General features: G+C 34.7%; 3 protein-coding genes across 8 annotated transcripts in view; 1 reads left to right on the top strand and 2 right to left on the bottom strand.

Annotated features, from left to right (window-relative positions):
* The window catches only part of LOC106168763 (nucleolar protein 14), a 21,283-nt gene extending 18,101 nt beyond the window's left edge, over positions 1-3,182 (bottom strand). The window contains exons 1-3 of one of the 2 annotated variants that reach the window (XM_013547934.3): positions 2,974-3,175; positions 1,551-1,735; positions 1,006-1,140 (exon numbers count right to left, since the gene is read on the bottom strand). In XM_013547934.3, coding sequence (XP_013403388.2) covers positions 1,006-1,140; positions 1,551-1,733 — 318 coding nt within the window. In that variant the 5' untranslated portion in view covers positions 1,734-1,735; positions 2,974-3,175. Of the gene's footprint in view, positions 1-1,005; positions 1,141-1,550; positions 1,736-2,973 lie in introns of both variants that reach the window. The other variant, XM_087002343.1, reaches the window with a different exon arrangement.
* The window catches only part of LOC106168766 (nicotinamide/nicotinic acid mononucleotide adenylyltransferase 1), a 14,690-nt gene extending 4,027 nt beyond the window's left edge, over positions 1-10,663 (top strand). The window contains exons 2-9 of the mRNA XM_013547939.2: positions 3,250-3,364; positions 4,121-4,209; positions 5,314-5,381; positions 5,752-5,921; positions 7,654-7,772; positions 8,179-8,280; positions 8,670-8,728; positions 9,206-10,663. Coding sequence (XP_013403393.1) covers positions 3,250-3,364; positions 4,121-4,209; positions 5,314-5,381; positions 5,752-5,921; positions 7,654-7,772; positions 8,179-8,280; positions 8,670-8,728; positions 9,206-9,311 — 828 coding nt within the window. The 3' untranslated portion in view covers positions 9,312-10,663. The remainder of the gene's footprint in view (positions 1-3,249; positions 3,365-4,120; positions 4,210-5,313; positions 5,382-5,751; positions 5,922-7,653; positions 7,773-8,178; positions 8,281-8,669; positions 8,729-9,205) is intronic.
* Positions 10,664-14,097: 3,434 nt separating this feature from the next.
* LOC106168760 (DNA polymerase nu) lies at positions 14,098-25,689 on the bottom strand. Of its 5 annotated transcripts, none has more exons than XM_087002381.1 (22): positions 25,064-25,689; positions 23,011-24,178; positions 22,787-22,845; positions 22,449-22,561; positions 22,043-22,213; positions 21,440-21,469; positions 21,094-21,236; positions 20,791-20,897; positions 20,511-20,623; positions 18,721-18,936; positions 18,330-18,413; positions 17,947-18,102; positions 17,283-17,457; positions 17,022-17,096; positions 16,649-16,763; positions 16,439-16,521; positions 16,115-16,186; positions 15,749-15,808; positions 15,374-15,484; positions 15,050-15,128; positions 14,809-14,876; positions 14,098-14,661 (listed from the first exon to the last, which is right to left on the bottom strand). In XM_087002381.1, exons 1-22 carry the CDS (start codon positions 25,317-25,319, stop codon positions 14,540-14,542), a joined length of 3,576 nt encoding a protein of 1,191 aa, XP_086858507.1. In that variant the 5' UTR covers positions 25,320-25,689; the 3' UTR covers positions 14,098-14,539. The 5 variants fall into 5 exon arrangements, with proteins under 5 accessions (XP_086858507.1, XP_086858502.1, XP_013403383.2 ...); XM_087002376.1 differs by having other exon boundaries at positions 17,022-17,102; positions 23,011-24,172; positions 25,064-25,681; XM_013547929.2 differs by having other exon boundaries at positions 17,022-17,102; positions 25,064-25,680.
* Between the last annotated feature and the right edge of the window lie 1,632 nt (positions 25,690-27,321).

The following is a 27,321-nucleotide window of genomic DNA, read 5'->3' on the forward strand; positions in this document are numbered from 1 at the left end:
TGCTAATTTTTTCACCAAGGGTAACAAAATTCCAGTGTATTTACAGTGCAAGAAAATGTATAATTTTCAATTTGTAAATGATTTTATATTGATTTTCATCAAAGAGATCTAGGTTTAAAATATTACAGTAGACTATTCCAAAAACAATCTCTTCTCTTTTTATCTTACAAAATCATTTTAATGACCTGTTTAAGAGTTGGACTGATGGTGATTCTCCCGTTAAAACTAAAAAAAGGCAAATGAGAATACAGACCTTCAAAACATCCCAAACATCCAGTCTGCATGTAATTCTATTGATCTGGGAATGTTTATCTCCTCACATGCTATATCACATTAGCACTCTTGGGAATCTACACCAGTATTTTATATAGCAGTAGGAAACACATTCCGAAAGAATATTGAACCCTGTATTTTATGCATGACATACTGTCAAACTGTGAGTGAGAAAGTAATACATTGGAGGTGCAAATTGGTCAGCAGTGAAGATGAAAGCCTTCTTTTCAAAAAGAAAGCATATTCAGATTGAAAATTTTAATCAAAAGCAACATTTGTCAAAAAATACCTTTTCTTTGTTATTGCTGACATAGTTTCTTCCACCTTCACCATCAAATTCAATTATAATTTCAATAGGTTTTAAACAATTTGATGCAAAGTATACAACAGCAAGGCAATACACAATGAGGTATGACTTAAACAGCAAATACGGTTATATGACTCGATCTTTTTAATGAGGGAAAATTGTGAATGCTACGGATACTGTATTTTTTAGCTCATAATTTCTTAAAATAAGAGCATTCCTATTAAGTGGTTGCAACAAAATTAAAAAGCAGACTACCTTATAGTTCTATTCTATGCATTAAAAGCACCACAAATGCTATACAAAAATATAGTTTTTATGATTTTAAAATGATGTATCTAAAAGTTTAATAATTTTTGCCCAATAAAAAGATCAAGTCATTATCGTATAACAGAGTGAAACAGAATCAGAGATACACAACCCCTTACCTGTCTCTCCAGGGCAAATCTCTTCAGCATCTTATCTTCAAGGGTCATTTTTGTATCATGTTCACCAAACCTTTTGTCTATAAACTTGTTGGCTTTGCCCCTGTTTTGGTATTCTATTAAAAGTGTTTCTTTTCTCTGAAATGTATTAAAATAATAGTGCATGGGGGAGGCATTCAACTGAATTAAAGAGTGGCATGTTCAACACAGCTTTTAGATAAAATGATTTTAGAGGAGAATATGTGAATGTTTTATCAGTCTTTCAGTAAAAATATACATATTACAGTACTTACATATTACAGTATGCATATATATTACAGTAGTTTCTTTTTTAAAAGTCTTTTTTGGTTCAATTTATTTATCACAAATGATTTGCCTCCTCTCAATTAGTTATTTACAAAGGATGGATTAGAATTTCCATAATCACACACATCAACTGCAACATATTTATAAGCTTCAATGTTAATTTAAGAGAACTGACATGGACTCAGTTTTCAATAAACGTGATGATGAGTAATACAAGGTATCAAGTTAAGTGGTCAACATACCTTTTTAATTGCCCTGGACCTAGCCACTCCTGGTCTTCCCTTATCATACTTAGCAATCTTTTTCCCCAGAATATCATGCTTCTGTCGATTGACTTTGATCTCAAATGGGTTGGTTTTCTTTTCATCGCTCTTTTTGGTATTGCGCACCTTGTCAGAAATTCCACCTTTCCTTTTTTTGCCCATATCTTTCAGAAATGTAGAAAATGCGCATGTTAACAAAACAAAATATGTTTAGCACATACGACTACATTAGTCACGTTTTCAAGGAATAAAAATGTTACCAATTCTGTATTCTTTTTTATACTGATATTTAAACTATTGGAACAGAAACAAGAAAGTGTATTTATACTAGACATATTGTGACAATCACAACACTGGAACATTCCCTTTTTGGTACAATGACAATCAAACTTTCATCATTTACACACATCTTAATACCAAGAAATATCATGTGACACCTGTCTCAGTATATATATATATATATATATCGTATCATAGCTTGTTAAACCTAGGCTTGCATCAGTATCATACATGTATGCCAGTAAGATATGATACTTGACTTATTAATTATATCTTTACTGTGCCTACTGAAGTAATGCAATAACTTGAATGTATATTATGCATTTCATGATTCAGTCATTTTCTGACAGCACATCCTCAATGTCCAATATATCTCCAAACACACACTAATTGTGCACTGACGTGGTTGGTGATTTCCAATAGAAAAAAAACATTTCATATTACTGAAGTGAATACGTCATATGAAGTGTCTAAACTGGGGGCGTCTCGATAGTCCGAAGGTTCATTGGTCCGAAGGTTCATTGGTCCGAAAAGTGGTAACATTTTCATCGATTTTTTAATCAAGGGTTCATTGGTCCGAGGGTTCTATAGTGAATATTCGGACCAATGAACCTTCGGACTATTGAACCTTCGGACTATTGCTACGCCCCCGTCTAAACCAATGTATTGATATTAGCCCAATTACCAGCCTCTAGCATCATCTGTATTTTTGAGTCACTGGTATGCTGTAAGGCTGAGTAAATGCAGAAAACGTGAAAAGAAATGCTAAAGACCGATGAATTGGACTGACATACATGTATACTCAGTATAAATTTCATTTTAAATATTGTATGCACGTTTCTCATTTGATGAACAAGCATCTTTCCTTTTTCACCTTACATAAACGCGCACACCTATATCAGCATGATAATAAAAAGAATACTGTTTGATTAATTTGTTACATACATATTGATCTCAGAATAAATTATCAGAACAGGCTGAGTTCATCTGATTGCAAATAACTTTTTCTATACACCATGTAAACAACGCATTTCTCTACTGTTATCTAAAAAAAATAAAGACATATCTCTATATCTGTGCATTTAAACCATACGTAAACAAGTATAGATTATGGTCAACTTACTGGTTTTGCGAATGAATGCTCATTTACGAAGACAATTCGAATTTTCAACAAGGCACGTGTATTTTTCACGTTTTCATGGAGGCTGCCATTTTGGACAATTCTCGCGAGAGGTGTAAACAACTTAGCATAATTGACGTCGGAAAAGTAATAACTCTCATTAACACAGACATAAATATTTGTATCAAAGTTTTCCATTAGCTAAACAAGAACGCTTTGGACCAAATGCATATATAACTGAGTTGGAAATGAGCCAATAATGATTTATGATCATTGCAGTCACATGATACACCAGACGAGAATTACGAATTGAAAATGGCGACCAAAACAAGGGTGGTGCTTTTAGCCTGTGGATCATTCAATCCCATAACCAACATGCATCTAAGAATGTTTGGTAAGTAGAAAAAGAGATAAATGTTTATAACTAATTATTTTATAATTATGTATGAAAAGGGGTATATCAAAATCAATCTGAAAAGCCGATTTGTACTTTGTTAGGAAATGTCTGTTCTACGTTTCATTTCGAAAACCTGTAGATCCTTTAAGTGATTGTCACTTTCGATTTAAGAAGTATGAACAATGTAGTCTGAGTATGTTATTGCAGATGTAATAAAATTTTGTTTTTAACTTTCGTAAAAATTGCATTCATCAAAACGAATATAACAGGTGTGCTGTATGCACGTAGCACTGTTTAATTTATATACAAAATTTTATGTATTTGCAAATAATAATAGTAGTATATTTAAATGGTTTGTATCATACTTTATTTTGAGTGGTGGCTTCTGATCTGTTCCTACTGTTTAGTAACTGTTTGTGTGTCCATTTGTAGCTGTCAGAGCACATTCAAGTCATGATATATCAAAGCATAAAACAGGTTCCCTATTTTATGTAACATGGCTTGTCGGTTGTTGATCAGATTAACTCTAACTTGAAGCCTGGTTTCTGCTCAACTAAAGATGTAAAGCAGGAAGAGGCCAGATACATGTGCCACTTGAATCCTTCTATTATTTTGTAAGTGTACATCCAGTTGGTGGGAGTTTATGGTAGCATTGACCCATTCCAGACACTATACGACATAGTATCTTTCACAGAATAATAAAAAAAGTAATAATGATAATAATGGTTATAGTAGATTTGAATTTAATTTTAGAAATAGCCAAGGATAGTTTACACAAGACTGGGCGGTTTGAAGTGATAGAGGGCATAGTGTCACCTGTGAGTGATGGTTACAAAAAGAAGGTAAGATCACTAACCAGTGCCATGAGCATTATCAATGCTTCTTTAAAATAATCATATCTTCATTTGTTATGTACCATTCCACATTTGCCCAGAAGACAGCCGCTTATTAGTTTTTGATAGATTTTTCAAATAACTCAACCAGATGGTACAGTCTTTCAAATCTGATGAGGTGAAGCACAGCAAACTTAGTTTCTGATGTATTCGCATTTTCTACCCTGAGCGTCAGAGCAACGTAAAAGCTAGCTTGCTAAATATACCTTGTGGTGGAGTCGCTTTTACTAACTCTGAAGACCAGCGGCCATGAAAGTTTTCCATCAATCAAATAGAACTGCTCAGCAGTGAAAATGCAGTTGAATGTCATCAGACCAAAATAAAACGTAAAACAAATTTAATTCTGCTTTATTTAATTTTATTTGCTGTATTTAAGATGTAAAGTGAAAAAATAAATAATATTCTTCGGAAAGAAAAGATATATTCAATGTTTTTGTATTTTTTGCTTATCAAAGAACATTTAGTCCTGAGATATACACGTGCACAATACATGTGATTGCCGTGTGCCAAATTTGACAGCTACACTGTATGCCCGATACCACTATAAGGGCTGCGCAATGGCTACACGAAAATAAGTTTTTACAGCAGAATGTTGCTTGTATTGTGGCACTGACCTTCGACTGCAAGATATTTTCAATTCAAACTTCTAACTCCGCGTCAGGCACTTTAATTGCTTCTTGTCTCGCCGGCACGAGACTTCAGCGCAAGGCGGGAAAGGCAGCTCCAGGCGGTCAAACCTGTGACGTACGTGACTTATGACTTCCAAATATGGATTCAGGCGGACACAGCTGTGACGTGTGACTTCCAAATATGGAAGCGCCCCAGGCAGAATTTTGAAGAAGAACGCCCCCGAGTTGCCACTGTTCGCTAGAGCCTGGTATTGCTACTATAGGTTATATATGAAATCAAGATCGAGCTGGCAATACCGGAATCTAGAACCTAGGGTAGCATTTTCATGATGGTGACTGAAGTTTTTATCTTTCTAGAAATCTTGCATCTTACCTCTCATATTCATTGTGTAATCCATGTTTTTATTTCCCCTCTATTGTATAGGACCTCGAACCAGCCAAACACAGGTGTGAAATGGTACGGAGATCTCTCAAGACATCTTCTTGGATAAGGTAAGTTAATATTTAGATATATCACTCTGTTATGAAATAAAGTTTCTCTCTGCAAGCATAAAATATGTATGGATTATCATTTCATATCTATGATAACATGCAAGTCGGGGCATGATTCTATGGTGACATTAATTTGGTGACATTCATTGAATGTAATTACATTTCTCATATACCAGATAGCATTAGAATTTAGGCAAAATTTCATGAAATTTGGTGACATTCAACAAAATTATTATAATTTTATTAAGGATAAATGATTGGAAATCAGTTGTGATGCTTGGTATGAATTGGTCAAATCTGACAAGATGTATACTACGTTTGGAACATTACTTTCAATTCCTAATACCCACAGCTACTAAACTCTTTTCAGACTTGATACTTGGGAAAGTGATCAGGATACTTGGACAGAGACAGCAAGAATTTTAGCTCATCATAAAGCACAACAAGACTCTATATATAATGCCAATGAACTTAGACCCACAAGAAACTCAGAGCTACCAGCTAAGAAGAAACGAAAAACAAATGCTGGAACAACTCATGGTGAGTCTTGAAAAATCGTATGAAATAACTAGCTGAAGAGCAAATTTGTTGGGAATCGTTACTCTATGGTTTTTCCAAGAATAAAATGTTTGTACCCTTATTTTTAATCACCTTCTATAGAAGAAAGATAATGGTAGCATTTATCTTGAATGCACTTAGAGGGCGTAGCTCTTTGATTGAAGTGGGATACTCATTAGAGTAGGTAAATAGAAAAATCAATAAATTCTTATTCAGTATAGTTAAATGTAACCCCAATGCATTGCATCCTGGCTAAAATATTCAATGCTGTCAGTGGACTCTAGCATATTAAAATACTTATCTAGCAGATGGATCTTGATAAGAAACTCTTTATTCGAACCAAATGTTTTAAATTCATCTTACACAATGGGTAGAGTATCATAGATTTGTCCACAAGGGTTTTTATTGCTTACATGGTAAAAAGCATTATTTAATTTATATGTTGCCAGTGTTAGCCTGTCTAGCCAAGTCCTTTGGGATCTCATTGATTTCTAGAGCTCTGACTATGCCTGATAATTACAGTTAAGTATCAGTATCTCCCACTGGGCTCTGCATTTAAATCTAACTGGTCGTAAATGTCAACTGAAATATAAATTCAGCATTGTTAAGTATGTTTAAAATGTGATGTCAAAAGTTGCAACTGTAACCACAGAAAGTCTACGACTCATCAAGGACATGTGTTTTAAAAATTAATTTATTTACCTCCCTATCAGTAGATTGCATTGGAATTGGAGTTAATTAATGAGTCAGACAGCCTATCCTGAACTTATGTCGAGGTTGCACCACAAAAAAATACTGGAAAATTTTGAAGGTCATTGATCTTATCTTTCCTCATGTTAACTGCTGTAGCAAGTAGGGTATTTTTAAACTTTGTAAAAACCTTAGCACAAGAATGTTTGTGTCACATTTGTGAAGTTCAGTCAGCTACTAAATCAATGTTGGCATTTAGAAAAGATGGAAAGGAAAAAAATGCCACATTATGTTTAACACCTGGTACCCAACTTAGGCTCAGATCTAATACTAAACATTTAAGTCCATTTCCCTATTTGAAAAAAATCAAGTGCTCATTGAGGGTTTTGATGATGCTGAACATTTTCATTAGCAGCTGTAACAAATAATTATTTTCAAGTAGCTGCCTTTGAATTTTCAAACAGAATCGAAATGAAGCTAACATCAAAGTATTGAATCAACACACAAATGCCTTTAGCAGTAAAACTTATTGTGCAGCCTCAACATTTAATTGCAAATGGTCAGTAATCTTTGGTATGTCCAGGAGTAAAAGCCAAGAGGTAAAATTACTAGTAAGTGTATGGTCAGTTGCCATATACATCATATATTTGCAATTGATCCAAGAATCCCAGTCAATAATGTTGAATATGCTCTTGGGCAGAAAGTGGAAGTAAATATTTGTTTTGATGTATACTGACACAAGTGAGTAGGAGGATGAGTGCTTTTAACTTGCCTTTCAAATATTTTTCAAATATTGACTGAATTTGTTAAGAATGCAGTGACATTAAAATATTGTAAAATTCTTTGGAGTTTTATAGATAAATTAAACGTATGTGTCAATTATCAAAGAAAATCCAGTTAAAGGCACAGTTCAAACTGAATGCAGCTCTCCTTTTTGTTCTTAAATCAGAGACATTCATGTAGCATTTAAGTGGCATTATTGATAAATATCTATCTTAAATATATGTTGTCCATCTGTTTCCAGTGTCCTGCAACATGCTCCACAACCAAGCTGACGGCCAAGGCCCTGTCCAAGTGAAGCTTCTTTGTGGAGGTGACCTGCTGGAGTCTTTTGCTGTGCCAGGACTCTGGAAGCCTGCTGATGTAAGTCATCCATTATAGGATTATTTCGAAGTACACTTGTTGTACTTTAGTTTCAATTTTTATTTTATTTTACTGAACATTCAAGTTATTTTCTCCACAGGTGATGTTCTCCACAAATCAATTGTTCTCCACAAATCAATTGCTTTATTCCAAAACTGAGGCATAATGGAGCGTCTGATATTTCTTATATTTAGTTGCTTTATTTATACTTTTTTGTTTGATTATTTAGTAGTTTTTTAGCCTTCTACTTTCTGTTATGCTCCTACTAAGAGGAACATTTTGTAATGTTTGCATTGTAAAATGCAAAATAGAAAGAAAAATAGAAGAAAAAACTGGCTATGTCAATTGTTGTAGATGTGTGATAAGGTATTGTTAATCAATTTTGCATATTTAAACTACTTTTTAGATTGAAGACATTGTAAGGAACTATGGCCTAGTGTGTATAACAAGAGAAGGATCAAATCCAAGCAGGTTTATTTATGAAAATGATGTGCTCTCCAAATTCCAGGTAAACATGCTTCTGGTGCAGATAAGTGCTTGTTTAGTATCTGTATTAAATCTATGATTCATTGATTTAAGTCCACTATGATGTTCTCCTTGGTTTAAGATCAACCTGTTTTAAGACTAAATTAAAGAAGCAGACTTGTCATTTGTCCCTGTGTAATTCCACTGACTGCGCAAGGGCTTCCGGAGACGAGATTTGGCAAGAATTTTAACACATTTAAGTGCCTGCTTATAGTTCAATGTGATATGAATGATGAGATGGTTCCACATATACAATGATCATTAATTTAATTTGTAATGAAATCTCCTTTCTTTTTTGTTTACTTTGATGCCTGTCCATTATAGAGTATAAATTGGCTTAAACAGTTTATTTTTTTTTTTTTTTGGTTTTAGTACAATATTCATATAGTCACAGAGTGGATCACCAATGATATCAGTGCCACAAAAATAAGGTAAGTAGATTTATTAGGATTTTTCTGACCTATTAGAAAATTTCAAACATCAAACAATTTCAGAAAAGTTATTAGACTTATTAGGAAATGTCAGATGACTCAAATATAACAATGTTTTTCATTATGTTTTAGAATTTATCTTTTTAGCATTACCAGAAAGAATGTTTCTTCTTCTGACAAACTCACTTTTTAGGACTTTTGCTTATTTTTCAGACACATGAAAAAAGAAAAATTATTGAGTTGTAATTAGAAATGCATTGTAGTTTAGATATTCCATAGCTCAAGTATTTAGATCTGGATAATATATATTTAATAACTAAAGCTAATAAGAGAAAATATGATGTCACACAGCATATCAAGCTGTTTCAAGGTAACTAGATGCCTCACAGATTGCACGAAAATTTCACTCTTTTTGTTTTGAAGTAAAACTAATTTTTTCATCATGATTTAAGCAAATATAACATTTTCTTCTGTCAGGAGGGCACTAAGGCGACAAGAGAGTGTTAAGTACCTAGTCCAGGATGCTGTAATAGACTATATCATGAAAAACAGCTTGTATGGTGTGGAAGTGGCTGACAAGTAAGGGCAGAGTATACTGTGTACAGACAGGTTGTGCATTGATGAAGTGATTGAATGGGTCTATAAAGCTATAAAAAAAACTTTATGCTCAGTTCCCATCTAAACTGGTTCAGTGATAATGATTTATGCCCCTTCCATCAATCATTTCAAATGGGTTGTTGTAATACTCATCTCTAAGTCTATTGATGTAAAAGGTGTTTTTTACACCTTAACATGGAAGTGCATTTACATGCCAATTATGTTAAAAACACATGACAGGAAAATTGTCAGCTTTACCAGTTGTTGCTGAAGTGTGTCAACCTCACCAAGAGTTTTTGTGGTTGTATGCATTTCTGTCAGATAGTGTTGGATATGGATATTAATAGCAGACCTAAAACATGTCAATCAGTGCTGTAATAAATAGTCTATTTATTAGTTCATTTTATGGCAAGTTTCTGACTAAGCCAAGTATTGATTTTTATAATGGTAGAACATTGCCCATGAACTAATGACTATGAACAAGGCAAACCTCTGTCAACAAAAGTTTTAGGTTAACGTAATAGTAATAACATGACTGTGGAGCTATTGTCTCAATCACTTCCATTTTAAAATGTTACAAGTATTATCGAGAGCAATGTCTGTGATAACTTGGTTTTTCATCAATGAATTCAAAAAATGAGCCCCAAAGTATGAATTGCCTCAACACTTAGCAGTGTGGTCAGTCTGTTTTTCTGGTGTTTGTTAGAATGCTGATGAATGCAATAATATGATCCTGCCTGGCAAATGCACACATTGGTGTTTTCTTACAATTTTGTGAAATTTTAATATTATGGTGTTTTAAGTTTCTTTTTTAGAAACCTTGAAATTGTCTTGTTCTTGATGTGCTTGGGGTTTTATAAGGACACTGGAAACAACCAAGCTGATTAAGAAACAAGTTGGCTTTTGTTGAAATGTACATGTACATGCAGAAGACTGACCCTTTTATCCAAAGATAGATTCTACTCAAAATGCTCTTGTAATGTGCAAACCGATTCTAACAAATAGTGCATTAAGTTCATACCATGTACAATTATTACCTATTAGTTTCCAGAAAATAAAGGAAAATGAATTATTTCACACCACTTTGAAATATATTCAGGGAGAAATATGTTAGATTTTATTTATTGATCTAAAGGCATACAGATTTGATTTTTGATAATGTGAATCTAATCAGAGCTTTTGTAAGCTATTGGGAGAATTTTCTGGTGTAAAATTCGTTGGGCAATTTGTAATCTGGCTTTCAGTGGTATACATTGCCTGTTGTTTTCAGTTATAATTTTGTTACTTTTAAAGCAATATATTATTCTATTTTGTAATAAAAATATAAGTTGAAAAATATTTTGTGATATTTGTGTTGAGTTTTGCATGGTTTGCTGGAATTGTTTAGCGGTTTTCACCCTGCATGTATGTGAGAAACCACAAGGAATGCCAGAATGGAACTTGATGATCCAATGTTTATTGATACATGGTTATTCTTCCCCAAAAAATTATTCATTGTGGTGACACTCAGTCCCATAATAAGGCATGTCAGTTGGTCCCTTAACAGCAAAAAAATTTAGAACTGAAGTATCATTTTGAAATAAAATATTTCAGCTTGTATCAGTTTGGCTATGATTAAATCATTTTGAAATTCACATCCTAAATAAGTTACAAAACAGGATCAGATGAAACAAATTGTATAGACATGTTTCTCTTTCATCAAAAAGTTGGTCAATACCTTGAAAACCATGCTTTGCATTATATCATTCCTGCTTATCCTCTTCCCCCTATCCCATACTTCAGATTTAATGGGTGCCAGCATCTCCACTTTCAAATCTACATATGAAAAGAGAAACTGGCACCTATCAGATCTGAAACTCGGTTTACATACCCTTGCTTGGAAGACAATTAACTGCTGTGACCCTCTGGTAGCATTTGTGTATTTGTCTTTTATGTACTGAATTGATTTTGAATTTTTGTGAAATGACATCATTGTACTGCACAGCAAACACTACACAGTATATTAGTATTAATCATTGTCTTTTTCTCTCTTCTCCTGCACCCTGATGGTCTACAGTAAGTATATTGATAGCATGATTTCCTCTCCTAATACCAACCGCCCTGGTGTCTGTATTGAGTATCTGTCCCCAGAGCAGAACACACGCTACTCCAGTGGCTATAGCAGTGAGGATATCTCCCCCTCCAATAATGGGGGATCCAGAATATCCAGAGAAGACTACTCAAACATGAGCATTGGAGAAACAGAAGACAATGACAATGAAAAAAGTGAGGCCAAGTCAGCAGAGGAATATAATTATTTACAACCTCCAAAGGTTGTGAAACAGAAAGGAAATGTGAACATAAGTCATTTTCTGAGTGGTCTTGATTTTGTAGATGGGGAGACCAACCAGGGTTCAGAGACTAAACCCCAGGGGGAGACTGCCCCTGTGACCCCACCTCCTCCCCCACCCCCCAGGTCTCCTTTCCAGAGATTTAACCCATTTGATGTTGCCGGTGAGGAGTTTGTATTTCCAGATCCCCCTTCTGACTTGGGCCAAAGTATTAATGAAGATGATGACTCTCCTACTTACACAGCAAAATATGGGGAAGAAACCAAAGAACTGAATAATGGCCAAAACATTTCTGACAATCCTTCAGAACCCTTGCCTGGAAAGTATACGAGCTCTTCAAGTGATGAGACTACATGCAATGACCGATCAGCATCACCAAAAATCCATTCACCTAGGCGTAAACCCAAAGTGGTCACTTCAGCTGAAAGTAAAGGAGGTAGGTCTTCCCCCAAAACTGGCTCTCCTAGTCACAAGCACAAACCTGATGTCGCAGATTTGACCATTTCAAATGGGTCACCACTGCAAAATGCCCCCTCTCCTAAACACCTCCGAAACATGTCCCCCCGAAAAAACTCCACATATGAAAACAACCTGAAGAATACTGCTAGTCCCCCTCGATCACCCAAAAGACAGTCAAAAGATGCTTCAAACAGGGCCAGAAAGTTAAGAGTTTCTTTCAAGGAAGATCAACTTGATGTTCGTGCTAGGGAACCTTTGTTGTCACGCCCAGATACACCTGTGAATTATTGTGATGATAATTCTGCACACTCCTCCTCCGATGAGGAACCAAAAATTGTGCAGGGAACTGGTGGATGTGCAGATGTGGCACATATTCTGAGAAAAATGAAGAAATTGCAAATGGGATGTGGAGCAGAAACAGTTGTATGAAATATAGCAATTGACACAGGAACGCTATTGGGGAAGTTCAATAAAAGTTCAACCTAAATCATAACAAATTACTGTACACTTGGGCAAGATATTCAAAGATAAGATATTCAGCCCAATTGACAAACCTGTGCGATGTAAACATTGCCACAGACAAATATTGATAAGTAATTACTGAAAGTGAAAAATCATATGCTGATGTACATACTGCTTTTGCTAATAATTCGTATTGAATAAAACACGAAAAAATCATCCTTATATAACTGTGATGAGTTTTCTGTGTAATGATATGTCAAATTGTTAGACTTTTAAAATTAAATGCTATGACTATTATATATGTAACATTTATCCTCATGTTACTATTTTAATATTTATAATGTAAGTTTCAATATCATCTTATTGTGTTGGCGGCTTATCAGCTGACAGCCAATTTATATTTAAAATGTTGTACACAAGTCTAGTTCTTCCCATGCTGCTGTGATGAATTGTCAAGCAAAGGAGGTAATGTTATCATTATGGTTTATTTTTCAGACTTCCCATTAGTTCGTCTTGTGTAAATAGGTGAACTCGAGAACAAAATCGGGCCTACCCAACTACCAGACTCTGCACATAAGGATCCTGAATTAACCGGTATATCGGACCACACTACCCATTTTCAAGGTGTGTGTTAGATCGCATTTCAGTCAGAACACCGACAGGATGAGTCCGCGGTTGTCCTACAAAAATTGTTCTGGGGTATGATACTCTGAAATGCGATCTGACACACACCTTGAAAATGGGTAGTGTGTTCCGATATACCGGTTAATTCAGGATCCTTATGTGCCAAGTCTGGTAGTTGGGTGGGCCTGAAAATGGCACACTTGTTTTTTACATTCAAAAGCAATGTAGGCCAAATCATATACAGATGTAGAGCCAAGAGCCAAGTTTTTAAAATGTTAGTTCTTCATGGTCTATGTGATATATATATATATATATATATGAAGTCATAAAAACAATGAGCATATTCTCATGAAGAGGTCTTCTAACACAATGGCCAAATTGTTTACTAATATAGATGAGTACACAATGCTTAGAAGGTGTACTTCAGGGTAGGTTGTCAGAATAATACTCAAGGGGCATTTTTCAACCTGTTAGCAGAGATGCAGGGGGGTTTATTCATCAATAAGATTTTTTTTACTTTATTTACCTGACAAAATTTATACTCTTAGTGCCCTTCTGTAGTCCTGTTATGGCACTTTGTTGTAACAAAATAAAATAGGAATGAAGGAATAACATTATTTTAAAATAACGTTCTTCTTAGTGATGGCTGATTGGATCTAATGGCATATTCAGATGCAGGATTTAAACCTGAAATATATTGCATCAATTTTGCATATCAAGCAGTCAGTTGCATGATCTGTCCTTCAAAAATTTTGATCACTGAACGATGAACTTCTTATGAATTTTTATGAATTCTTATGAATTCTCATGAATCTGACTGCAAATAACTGATCCTTGTTGATTTTAAGTTTAAGTGACCCTTTATTGTGCTGTCAGTTATAAAAGACACAGCCATAGTGATATAATGTAAATTTATCATATAGTCTTACAAAATGAAAATACTCCTGGCAGCTTGACAAAATGGTGATAAATGTTCAATACTACATAACAGTGATATCAAGAGCAAAAACTTTGAAATAAGCTTTTTGTTAGATGATATAAAGCATGACTTTCCATTTTTTAAGTGAAATAACAGAAAACATAGAACAAGCTGTTTCACAGTAATGTTCACAGTTACTTATTGGCAAGCAATATGTAGCCATATGTAGTGAAGAATTGTGTCATTTTCTTGCAAAATAGCACACAGGGTAGTGCTAATTGAACAAATTCACATTGTAATAAGAACTGGTAATAAAAAGGTGCAGTTTAAAAAAGTCTTGGTTATTAATAATGCAGTTGTTTGCACTTCACATGCTGGTCCAATGACAAAAATGTGGAATTTGTAACCCTTGTCAACTCTTCAGCAAGTTGTCATGTGGCCCCATGTCTTTCCACAGGACAAGGAGACTTTCAGGGGAAGCTTGAGATGAGTCATATCACCACACAACCCTTCAGAAGATTCCATTATCCCTCTTATAACACCTGAATATTATACAAATAGAAAAGGATATGTAAAGGTTTTTCTTTTCAATGCTGAAACGTTTATCACCCCATGAATAATTAGTATAAATTATATAAATTTGTGGACTGTGTATAGTTTATGCTTTTGAAATTATAAGTGACACAAACCTTTGGTTTCTTCAATCTCTGAATCTGGTACCTCCAGCAGTAGCTCATCATGAATCTGGACAAGCAATCTGAAAACATCACATTAATGTGCATTAATTATAACAAACATTTTTGATCTAATTATATAAGATGAAATATATCTATCAAATTGGACAAGCACAGATTAATTTTACAATAACTCAATCAATTAATATGTCATAGATATTACCAAAAATTCAATCTTTGCATTAGAGAGACTTACTGAGCACTAAGGTGTGCCCTAGCAGATAAGGTATGTTCTACTTGTAACATGGCTGCCTTACACAAATCTGCTGCAGAGCCTTTTAAAAAAGAAAGAAGGGTAAATAAAAAGTTACTGAATGAATTATGAATTTCTGTTTGATTCTACTTTATCTGATTTTACAAAATAATACAGAGGCTTAACAGATGTAAAAAGTAATTTTAAAGAACTCTATAATGTGACAAAAAATAGAAATATATATTTTTGTCCTTGATCAGGCAATAGGTAAAAGCAGGACTTTGTTTCTGAAGAGACGATAAAAATCTGCCATTTTGAAGATGTTACCTTGTACACAGAAATTGACAGCCTGTCTTTCAGCCTGAGCTCTTAACATTGGCGAAGGGTGCTTGATGTTTGGGAACCATCTTCTTCGCTTGAATATGGTACATACATAACCTGTGAAGTAAACATAGCTGACATCCAAGTTGTGGCTCCAGTTAGCAGAGGGCAAAATTGAGTATGGGAGATTTGTTAAAATTGGAAAAGACCTACATCTACTTTACAAAAAGTGTTGTAATTCTTAAAACACTTGCCTCTTAAAGTAAATGTCATTAAATTATTGTAAGTATTTCAAATTAAAAGCATTTCTTAGAAATATGGAAAAAGATAAGACATAAATATGCTTTTATTTCTTAGTAAAAGGGATTATAATTGATCTACCATTAGTCCTACACTGCTCAATGCATTTTCTTGTAAACATGTTGACTCCTGGAAATTTTACTGCAACGACAAAACCAGATACGAAAATAGCCGACTTCCACAATAAATATTTGGATTGATAATGTGGTTTCATCATACATTGAACTGTAATTGTTCTTGTACAATACAAGTTATGGCTTCATACAAGTTTGACCATTATACATATTTATGAAACAAGTTTAAAGTGCTTCAGATACAGGTTCAGATAAATACAGAAATTAACACAATTTAAATTAAGTTACTAAAAGAAGCAATGAACTGAAATATTCACATAATTCTTAATTCATAAATGCCAGTTCAAAGTTCTTATCCTTTGCCATTACAAACCTAGAAAACTGGTCATGATGGCCTTGGCTTCATTTGGGCTCATCTTAAGGTAATCTGCCAAGGAATTTTTGCCTGGAAGATCAATCACACACCATAAGAGAAAGCATTTCGTTGAAAAAAATAGAGTGGGGGGGGGAAGGAAGTAGAGTGTGAAATTAAGACAGGAAAAGTTATAACTAATTGTTATAACCATTTATTACAGACTTCTTTCAATTGAAATTAATTCAGGATGTATTTCATGTTTCTATCAATGTTGATCCTGGACTTCGCTTTTTATTTTACATGGAATTGCAAAATTCATGCCTAAATATGTCAAACACTTACCTACTCCATACATGACTGAGTATACCACTCTTTTGGTCTGTTCTCGTTCCATCATACTGACATCATCTGCTGCCTTACACAACCTGCCAATATCAAAGATAAATGTTAAAATACAGCAAAATATGGTAACATTTATTTATGATAGCATTTCTAACTATATATCCTGTTTATGTAAGCATAACATTATATATTTCACATCACATCATTTACCATAATGCTGTAAGTTCCACAAAAATGTCACTTTCTCCATCCCTGTTGAAACACTCCAGTAGTACAGTGTCATCTGATAGATGAGCCAACAATCTCAACTCAATTTGAGAGAAATCTAAGAGTAAAAGAAAAACATGTTAATTAAATATTAAAATGTATTCAAAGCATCATTGAAAAATGGACCACTAACAATGTAATAGTATCTGTATTGAGATAAAAACTGAAATCATTATGGTCTTATGTTTGTAAAAATTTCTGTCTATTGTGTATTCTGAAAGGATGTGCATACCTCTTAATGAATAAACTGCCAAATCAATTAATATTTTATTGTATTTGCCTTGTTTCATACAGTGGACAAAACAGAAATATTTACCTGCTGCTAGAAATGACCATCCATCGCTACTGACAAATGGGTCTCTTGCAAACACCTGCTGTTCCTTCTCATCCTCTTTTTCGAAACAACAGAAGAGAGAATATTCTATAAATATGCCAGTAACACTTACATAACATTACAGAACCAATTTCAAATAAATAACCACTAACATAACACCATATAGTTCAGAAGGATGATTCTTGCTGCAAACCAAAATTCTTGATAGCACCAATAAATATCTGTGATTTGTATGTAAATTACCAGTAATATTAACTCCAGTCAGCACCACAGGAAGTTTTGGGATAGCTTGTATGTTAGGACTGGTAGAGGTAAGGCGTCCAGTGGCTGCAGCTGTCTGGTCCCAGTGAGTGCTGAGATAGCCATTTTCAACAAATGCCAGCATGCCATCAATATAGGTAGATTTTAACTTTTGGAGCTAAAAAATTATGAAACTGTTTTAAGTTTTATCATATAAGCATTGCCTATCACAATTTTAAAATGATTTTTTTCTAAAAAATAAAGATCTGAATTTTAAAATTTTCACAGATTATGCATTACCTTTTATTCCATAAATTTTACTACGCTTTTAACATCATGAACTACTACAGTGTTATATATTATTCAGTACTGCTTTGTTACTGGATAAATGCATAAGAAAAAAAACCTTACTGCTTCAGAGACAGATTCATCTAAAGGAAACATTACGATGAATGCCCACAAGTGTCAGGCACATAAATTACCTGACCATATCCACAGGAGATTGGTCAGATGAACACTAATACCAGCATAAGGAGGGGAATGAGTTGCTAGCATACAACCTAGAAATCAATGTATCTTATAAAGCAGTCACCATAATGAAGGTCTGATCATAATTGTAAAACAGGTATAGTGGCAATTTTAACATTAATCCAAATAATACACACACCTGTCTGTATTCTAACACTATCTTGGGTAAAGGATGCAAGTCTTTTAGTTGTGAAAGTACAGCTTCTGATGTTGACTTCTGTTGCCCTACCGATGTTTTAGCTATCTTTGCTTTCTTTGGAAGCTTGGCATCAAGTTTTAATTCCTCAAATAGCACCTGAAAGGATAAAAAAATGAAACCATTAGGATACTGCCCATAGAGGATATCAAAAGTAACTGTATAATAATGATAATAATAATAAAGACAACAACAATAATAATAATAATAATAAGCAGTGCATAGGTATTCTTTCTGTTACTACAATCATTATGATTAACTATGATTTTATATGATTATCTTCATATTCAAAGCAGTGCATTTTTGTTTGATTATGTTGGTATTACCTGTCTGAGCTGACTGTGGCTGTTAATGGAAAAAGAATGCCCTGCTGCAACATTAGCTGCCAGTTCTAATTTGGCTAGCTTTTTCTTAAAGAAAAAAAAGACAAACTTTTAACATTTTACATTTGTATGATATGAAGAAAATTTTCAAAAACAAAACTGATGTTATTAGCTTCATGTCAGCAACTGCATATGTAAAAGATGCCACCAAATGAACTGCATATAGAAAAAAAACTTGTGAACAAGTGTCTTTGTCCAAATTCCCACACATGATAAAATATCCAAGCTTGGCAACTTCTGAACTTGTAAGTGAAAAAAAAATATGGAATTTGTCTCAAGGGCAGCATAATTCAGCCTCAGTTTTGACCTTATTCCAACCTTTAAACCAACCAACCTTGAGCAGGTCCCCATACTTTAGAAAACAGCTAGTATCTACTTGGATCCTCCTAAGTTCCATCACAGCTAACATGGTGGTCAGTGGCATCTCTAACTTAGTATACAGGTCCCATAGATGCCTTGAAGACAGTTTCTGGTAAAGAACCTGCATCACAGGACCAAGGGAACGCAAATCCTCACATACTGGTTCAGTGGAATCACCTTCAGGAATGCTCTAAAACAGAATGCAGATACCTTTTAAACTGTAGCAGTGTATATATAATATAATAGATGTATTATGCACAATTCATTGGACAAACCTCTGTAATAAGTATATAAAACTAGAGGATCAGAGAGGCGATACCGCCTCCAGATATTGTACCACCAGCTGGAGTAAGCGCATTCGTATGGACCCCCCCCCCCTCCTAAAAGGGACACCATCACCAGTCTGGTGTTTGACAAGCTCTATAAGATGCAATCAACAAGAGTTCTCAAAATATGCAAAAAATATAACTAAAAATGATACAATCAAGCAGATTTTCAAATTGACTTGCATTTTCCTACCCTTGCTCACTACAGTTTTGGAGATAAAAGGGAACAAAAATTTGCAAAGTTCAGTTCATGGTGAAAAGTAGGTCAAAGGTCAATTTCAAGCTCACATCTAGATTGCAAGTAAATGACTTCCTATTCAACTTAAATAATAACTATTGACCTATCTCTGCCAGTTTTGGAGATATAAGGGACTAAATGTTACAATTCTGAGTTACAAAAATGTGCCACCACAAAGTACTTTTTAATACAGCATAACATGAAAACCGTATGAAATACAAAAAAACGGAGACCACTCTCAGTGTTGGGCTTTACATGCTCTACAAAATGCAAAAAAGAACGGGTCGCTAGCATTAACGGTTCCCGAATTAGAGACAGTTTTCATTTTCGGTATTTTATGGCCGCTACTCCTGTGAAAATGCACCAATTGACCCCAAATTCACAGAGATGAAAGATGACCCAAAGGGTAACACTTTCCAATATAATTATTGGTTAAGTCTGTGTAGTGTCTGAATAACAGTGCAAATAATATTTTTTTTCGTAAAAAATTTCATTTTTTTGAAAATTTTGGCCCGTTTGACCTTGAAATAAAGGTCAAAGGTCAAATCCAAGGGCATATTTGAAATCTACACATATGACTTTTGGAAAGCCGTCTGTAGAAAATTTTCCCATAATTCCTTCCGTAGGGTAGATAATTGACATTGAATTTTCAAAAATTTTGACAAGGGTGCATTTCAAGGAGCGTCACGCCCAGGTCAATGTACCGACTGGGACAAAAAAACCTGGGGGTTCAAGTTGAGGTTATATGTGACCTAAATCCAAGAGATGGGGACAGGGGTCCTTGCGGTCTAGGAGGAGAAGCGGTAACGGTGACTTGTATCCGGCGCCAGTACGCGGAGCCGGCGGAGCTTACGGAGCCGGCGGAGCCAACGGAGCCGGCGGAGCCGGCGGAGCCGGACGAGACGGGTCGGGACTAAAACCATGAGTACCGCCAGCGTACACGCTGGTGGTACTAATAACATACACAAGCACACACACCCTATATGTAATATACTAAAAGTAAGATTCAATGGGCTGCAGAATTTTTCTAATAGTCAAAATAATTAATTTCCCATAAAATACAAAAGAATCAAGAAAAGCAATATGTTTAAAGCAAATGGATAAAACAGATAATCTGAATGAAAATTAATGAAACAATACTTCATTGCAATGCAAATACTACTAACAATACATTCACAACAATCAACCTGCATGCATTACCAAGCCAGTGTCTTGTAGGCTCTTTAGCATCTGAGTAAAAGTACAAGGTGGTTGTTCTGGATCTAAAATCCAGCAGCATATTCTAGGATCAAACACCAGCCACTGAGAGATTACTGAAAGGTTGATAAAGGATAAAAACAAAAACAGCATATTGGCCATTAACACACTTTTTATGGATCAACTGTGCAATTGTCATGCAATTTTGATTTAAATAATATATATTTCTCACTTTATCAAATAGAGAAACGATTTAACTTTTGGATTAAATTGAGACCCAAACCTGTTTTAGGATCCAGATCCAGTTTACTGATCAGAGTGCTCATCAGTTCTTGAGAATCAAAACAGATCTTCCTACATTTAGCTGCCATCAAAGCACATATGGCAGACCTACAACATTATGTATATCAAATTGAAAATAAAATACAATCAAATTGACATAATAAATAAATAAATAAATAAATAAATAAATAAATAAATAAACTAACTAACTAACAAATAAATAAAATTTGTTTCAGATAGCCAATTATGGAAGAAAAAATAAAGAAGACTCATTTCATTAAGGGTTTTAAATATTCTTCTATACCTGGACCATTTGAAACACTCCTCATCTTCACTGCAGAGAGGAAAAGCCACATACATGTACAACAAAGAATTGGCCCTCTTTACACCAGCAATGCTAAGCTGGATGTTTTCTTTACTTTGATATGCCAACACCACTGAGACAGCCTAAGATGAAATAAATGAATTAATTAATACATGCACAATAGATCTTAATTTTATCTTATGCATATGGCATGTAAATAAAATGCATTTACAGTAATTTTAGCATACTGGTTATAATGTCAATTGCTAACTATAACAATTTTCAAGATTATGGTTTTACATAGATCAGTATATTTTTAAACTTTTCAAATATTTCAAAGCATTACCTCCTGGTCCTCTGGGGCGATGCCTCTTTTCTGTAAAAAAATAAATGTGCCTGTACCTCATGTATTTTGAAATTTCATTAATTTGAGCAATATTTATTTATTAAAAAAAGTCATATTAATTTGAAAGTGCAAATCTAATGAGCGTCAACAGTCATTTACTGGCGTAAAGCCTATCAAACAATCATATCTGTTAAGATTATGCTTTTCTGTTTTTAATTTCTTATCGTACTAACTGTGGATCAATCTATCCCTGAGGGGATTCTCGCTAAACTGCTATCAATTTAAGTGGCTTAGATGTCTGTCACGCCTACTGAGGCTGCTAGGGGGTAATTAATTGTTGTTTAGCAGCTTCAGTAGGTGTACCAGAGCATTTAATGGAATATGTAAGATTTTTTAAACTCTGGGGGTGGGATGGGGGGTGGGGGGGGGGCAACCAAAAACCATGTACCACATTCCTCATAGGAAAAGATTATGGGAGATGTTACTGACTCACAAATATGTCATGTTTACAACATACTGGTATGAGATGCTCTTTGACTGTTTCACAAACAAAAATATTCAATTTCACTAAATGTATCACTTTTTATCTAGAGAGAAGGGCACCTTTCTTGCTGTTGGTTCTCTCAACTGAGATGATCCATCTGCATATAATAATGTCATTGCAATTTCATCTGCAAGAAGTAGCTTTCCTTGCAATTGGTGCCTCTCATCAGAAGAAAGATTAGCTAATTGCTGGATCTTTTTATTCACCTTCATGGGGGTGTCTTCACAATTCTGAAACATAAGATTGCTAAATGCTATAAAGAGAAACCACCAAAATAAATAATTTTGCAATATAATATCTAAGATACAGAAAATAAGTATCATGAATATTAAGCACAGTCCACAATTCTATGCTAAAGGATAAATGCATAATGTATATTACATCTATTTTAAAAGACAATACAAACCATGTAACTAGTTTTGATCATTTCATACATTTCATTAAGCGTTTACTTTAGTAACTCACCTTGCTTTGATTATTGCAGGCAGTATCATTTTTATTTTTCTTGTAGGGTACCTTAAAGGATTTTCCAGTTTGGCTGGTTGGAATATTAACATCTTTTACCTTCAATACATCCCCTGTGCAGTAAATGCAGATATTACTGTTAATATCAAATTGACATCTCAGACATATTTTACCAAAAAAAAAAAAGTCTCATTACATGACAAATAAACGAATAATGTGTGAGGTGGAACTATTCTTTACAAAATGCATTTTATTCACTACATTTATCCAATTCAACATTAAAATCTTTGCAATTGCGGAGGAATTCACATGAAACATAAAAATCTCCCAACACTTACTTTTCATATCATCACATGTTTTTTCTAAAGGACTGGTATGAACTTTCTTGGATGAGGAACTAAATTATTAAAAGAACTAACTGTTAGAGAATATCAAAGAAGATTAAAACATGGCAGAGCAATGCTGGAGACAAATGATATTAGACCTATTAAATTTATGCCAACTTCAACTTCGTACTAGTCATTTTAACAACCTACTGACACATTTTAAAACTTTGACTTACTTTGGCATGTCTTTTTGCAGCAGCAGTCGCTTTGTAATTGATGAAATTGGGGTCTTTTTCATGATATCTTGATGGCAATGCACATCCTTTTTATACATATCAGTAATCTTTTTTTGCAACAGCCTTTTGGCAATGGATGAAGTGTGGGTCTTGTTGGCACTGTCCACCTTTTGCTGCTGTTGTAGATTTACTGGCATTGTGAAGGCAGGTGATTGATTTTCGTCATTCTTAAAATGTGTTAACTGATTGACCTCTGCATCATCAACTAGGCCATTTGGCTTAAGATAAGGACTGGTGTGTGTCTCTGACATATTGGTTAAACACATGGTGCTAGGATAACGGTCTTGTAATTTTTTTCTTGCTCTGTTAGGACAAGATTTTGATGTTTCAGGATATCTGTCAGATCTATTTCGTAGACATTCATGGTGAATGAAAGCTTCTGCTGTTGATGAATCAGGTAAGTCAGGAGTATTTGAATGATAAAGAGGCAGGCAATAAGTGAGTGATCTGTCAGTGTTGAATTGTGAAAATTCATTTGCACTATCAGTACCTTGAGTTGTGAACAAATCCTGTGATGTCAGTTGTGTTTCGCTAATAGCAGAGGAAGACTCCCCACTTAAATCTAGAGGTGGAGACATGACAGTTTCTTTGAGAAATGGATCCAGATTAGTTTCAACATATTGTGCAGATGTTGATGAGCCAGCTTGGCTTTGATAATTAATGTTACCCTTTCCACTGCTGGTGTTCTGGGAAGAATCGAACTCCTTGGCTTTGAAATAATCATTTATGACTGAGCCAAAATTATCATCAGTTTGTCTCAGCCAAACCTCTTGTCTTTTTGTACCAGTGCTATGTTCTTGTCCTGGTTGCCAATAATTTTGATAACTGGTATTTTCTTGTGATTGCACATAATTTGCTTGAGTGGCTCTACTTCCAGACATGATGTATCTGACATTTTCAAAGGAAGGCAGGTGATTTTGGACAGGTTCTCCTGCAAGGTGCCCTTGTTCCCTTTCCTGTTCTTGCCTGTCTGCACTGCCCTTGTCTCTGTGTGAGATATCACTTAGATTCAAATTAGAGTCATAGCTGGAGTGTGTATCAGTATTCAAACTTGGTATTGGTGTCCCAAATGTTTCAGAGTATATTGAACTGTAGTATTGATCTGGAACTATATACTCATGTCATCAAAAATAAAAACGAGCCCCTCTTCAACCTGAGAGGTAGAGGGATATCACTGTATTAAAAAAAAAAAAGATATCAAGAATGAAGAAAAAATTTTCAATAGAATGTATGATACTTGCATTTACTTTAGTTCTTATAATAATGCATAATGTTCATTTATACATGCCTTTTAATCTAGCCTAATAACAATTAATTTTTTAAAAAATTAGTTACTAATGCTTCTATTACTACAGTACAGTACATGTATTTCTATTACACTAGTCTGTGTACTGCTTGTAAGTTGTAAGAAGAAACTAATATTAAGTATAAGGCAAACACACGCTCGGCTGTCACCTTGATTGGATAGTAAACGATTGTCGTAAAATCGCTAAATGATATTAAAATCGGGTGCATAAACTAGAAAACCACCTAGGACAACCTAAGACTGCCACATTAATCCAATATGTTTGCATTGTATTGGATTAATGTGGCAGTCTTAGGTTGTCCTAGGTGGTTTTCTAGTTTATGCACCCGATTTTAATATCATTTAGCAATTTTACGACAATCGTTTACTATCCAATCAAGGTGACAGCCGAGCGTGGGCAAACATACAAACTTAGCATTTTTGGGGTACTTATGCAGTAACTTTGCCCATTTAAAATTTCTGAGAGCCAAGGTCACTTCAGGGGTGAAAATTGTAATTACGGTGGTCAAAACGCTTGATATATATATATAGTTTCTTGTGAAAAAATAAATATAATTGAAAGAAATTACGAAAGAATATTATTAGAATAGCAGAAACATTGCTAATATTCAAAACATAACATAATTTAAAAAAAACGTTGAAATCTTAAGGCTTAGAGCATGGGAGAAAGTATCCTTTTTTGTTTACCATGTGTAAAACGTTCTCGCTGGCATTCTCGGTTTGTTTTCGATCCATAATTATGTTCCTGTTCTTTCAACATACTCTGAAAGATGAGCTCTCCATCTTGACTCCAGTATTTTACCAACTTAGGATGAGGTGGCCTTTTTGCAGGCGTCAAAATACAATCAGATACAGACATACTGCATCCACTTTGTTCGTCTGCACATTGCGCATCCCGCACTGAGAAAAGTCGTATTTTCAATCTACCAATCAAATGAAGCATTTCATTTGCTGCATTAAAAGAAGGGGGAGGTAACTTACTGCAACTTTTCCACGGCTATCTACTCATATATATAGTATGCACATACAAAAACTCCCATTTCCGATTTTCTTTATGACATTCACACTTGCATAATTGCACACCTATGCCCATCCTTGTTCAGGAAAATTACTTGAAATCAACTCACATTGCCTTTTAATTTTATGCACGAGTGGTTTTTGTTTCGTTAAAACAGTTTCCTTTCGAAAATCATCAGTTTTTTTTTACTTAAGTTATTTATTCATCTATGCCTATTTTGACCTATTCATTTATTATTTTATCTTTTTTTATTTTATACATTATTTAGTACGCGCCCTATATTATTTTCATTAATGCATTTTTTTTTTTTACTTCAAACACATCTCGAATTGTGTTTTTGTCTTGTCAAAAATCCTTACAATACATTTTAAGGCGAAATTATTTGTTCTCGAATCGACTCTACCTATGTTACGGGTGCCCATCCTGCATAAGCAGAAGGAAGAAAATATATCAGTATATCAGTCTAACCATGCCCTTGCCTGGGTAGGCTATTTGTAAATTTCCTCACACGTCATGTTCAACAAAATATGCAGTCAAACACAAGGGCTTCGTTTAACTTACATCTGTATACAGGTACACGTTGGTGTACATTTGCATATGCAGATTGCAGATGAAGAATATTTTTGAGAATGTTCAAAAATCTTCAGCGTATAAGAGCGTTTGAGTCGTGCGTTATCTATACGCTACCCATACGTTAAGGATACGCTAGGCATAATTAGAAAAATTACGATAAGGTAGGCCTACAGTACATTTCTCATTCAATATACGATGACCGATACAGCTTATTTGCGTAGCGCTTTTAAGTAACGTAGTGGTCGAGAATGAGTTAGTTATTGAACGTATCTGTAACGATCAATTAGCGCAGTTAGCGTTTGGAAAACGGATCCAAACTATTTGTTATCTGTGGTATAAATATAGAGACATTTTCCAATTATCATCATAGCTTTGCCAGCTGGAGAAGATGGTGGTAGCTCTTTCACAACACCGACTGGATCTGGTCCAGTTGGCAGCCCACTGTTATTATAATTAAACCCAAACATGAACTATATTTAAATGTTGTTAAAACAATAATGAATATCAATACCATGTTCATTGAAGGTCAATATCATAACCTAAACCTCGCCACAGGGGCACTGCCACACTGTAGCGTATTGCACTATGAAATATGCAGATAAACACACTGGGTTCGTTGTTATTACGCTGTATACGTTTTGAATACGCATGCAGAAGTTGGTGTACTCTTACATACGCAGAAGGAGGAAAAGATTTTTGAGCATGTTCAAAACTTTGAAGCGTATACGAGCGTTTGAGTCGCACGTTACCCATACGTTAGGGATACGCTAGGCATACGACGAATAAGCTAGGCAGACGCTAAACATACGCAACAGCTACGCTTCTATCGCGTACAGTATGCATATGCAGCGTAATTTTGACGAACTAGCACCGTAGCGAACTTGTCTCTAACGAATAATTAACATATGTAAACGTATGTCTGCCGTATATTTACATATCCTTTCTGTTTATTTGCGTATGCCAAATGCATTTTGTGTTTACCTAAAGCATGATAAATGCATCCTCTCGTCAATTTGCACATTTTCATCACAACCCCCGAGATGGAGAGGATGGATGTAGATACCTTCTAAGACCAGTTGGATTTGATCCAGCTTGCACTTCATAATTATCAATAAAACAAAAGTACGCTACCCAAATATTACTCATACGCGTTTATCATACGCGTAAATACGGTACTCAAACGCTCATATACGCCTAAAAACGCACATATAGGTATGCGCTAATCAAACGCTAATATACTCTGCTTAAACGCTGATATACGGTACACATCCTTTACTCATACGGGTGATTTCATACGTTTAATCGATTTCACACACGATGCTCATACGTACCTCTCTTCACGCTAGTTGTGAAG

This window comes from Lingula anatina, chromosome 1, assembly GCF_051362555.1.
Source record: "Lingula anatina isolate TDL-2025a chromosome 1, LinAna3.0, whole genome shotgun sequence".
In the NCBI taxonomy this organism is placed as follows: Eukaryota; Metazoa; Brachiopoda; class Lingulata; order Lingulida; family Lingulidae; genus Lingula; species Lingula anatina.

What these genes read in the sequence shown, in the direction of transcription:
- LOC106168760 (XM_013547929.2), bottom strand. Translation starts at nt 25,319, where the DNA reads ATGCTTCATTTGATTGGTAGATTGAAAATACGACTTTTCTCAGTGCGG. An exon ending in GGATCTGGATCCTAAAACAG is followed by an intron (nt 20,624 to 20,790) that starts GTTTGGGTCTCA and finishes TCAACCTTTCAG; the next exon opens with TAATCTCTCAGTGGCTGGTG. An exon ending in GCCTACAAGACACTGGCTTG is followed by an intron (nt 18,937 to 20,510) that starts GTAATGCATGCA and finishes ATTCTGTTTTAG; the next exon opens with AGCATTCCTGAAGGTGATTC.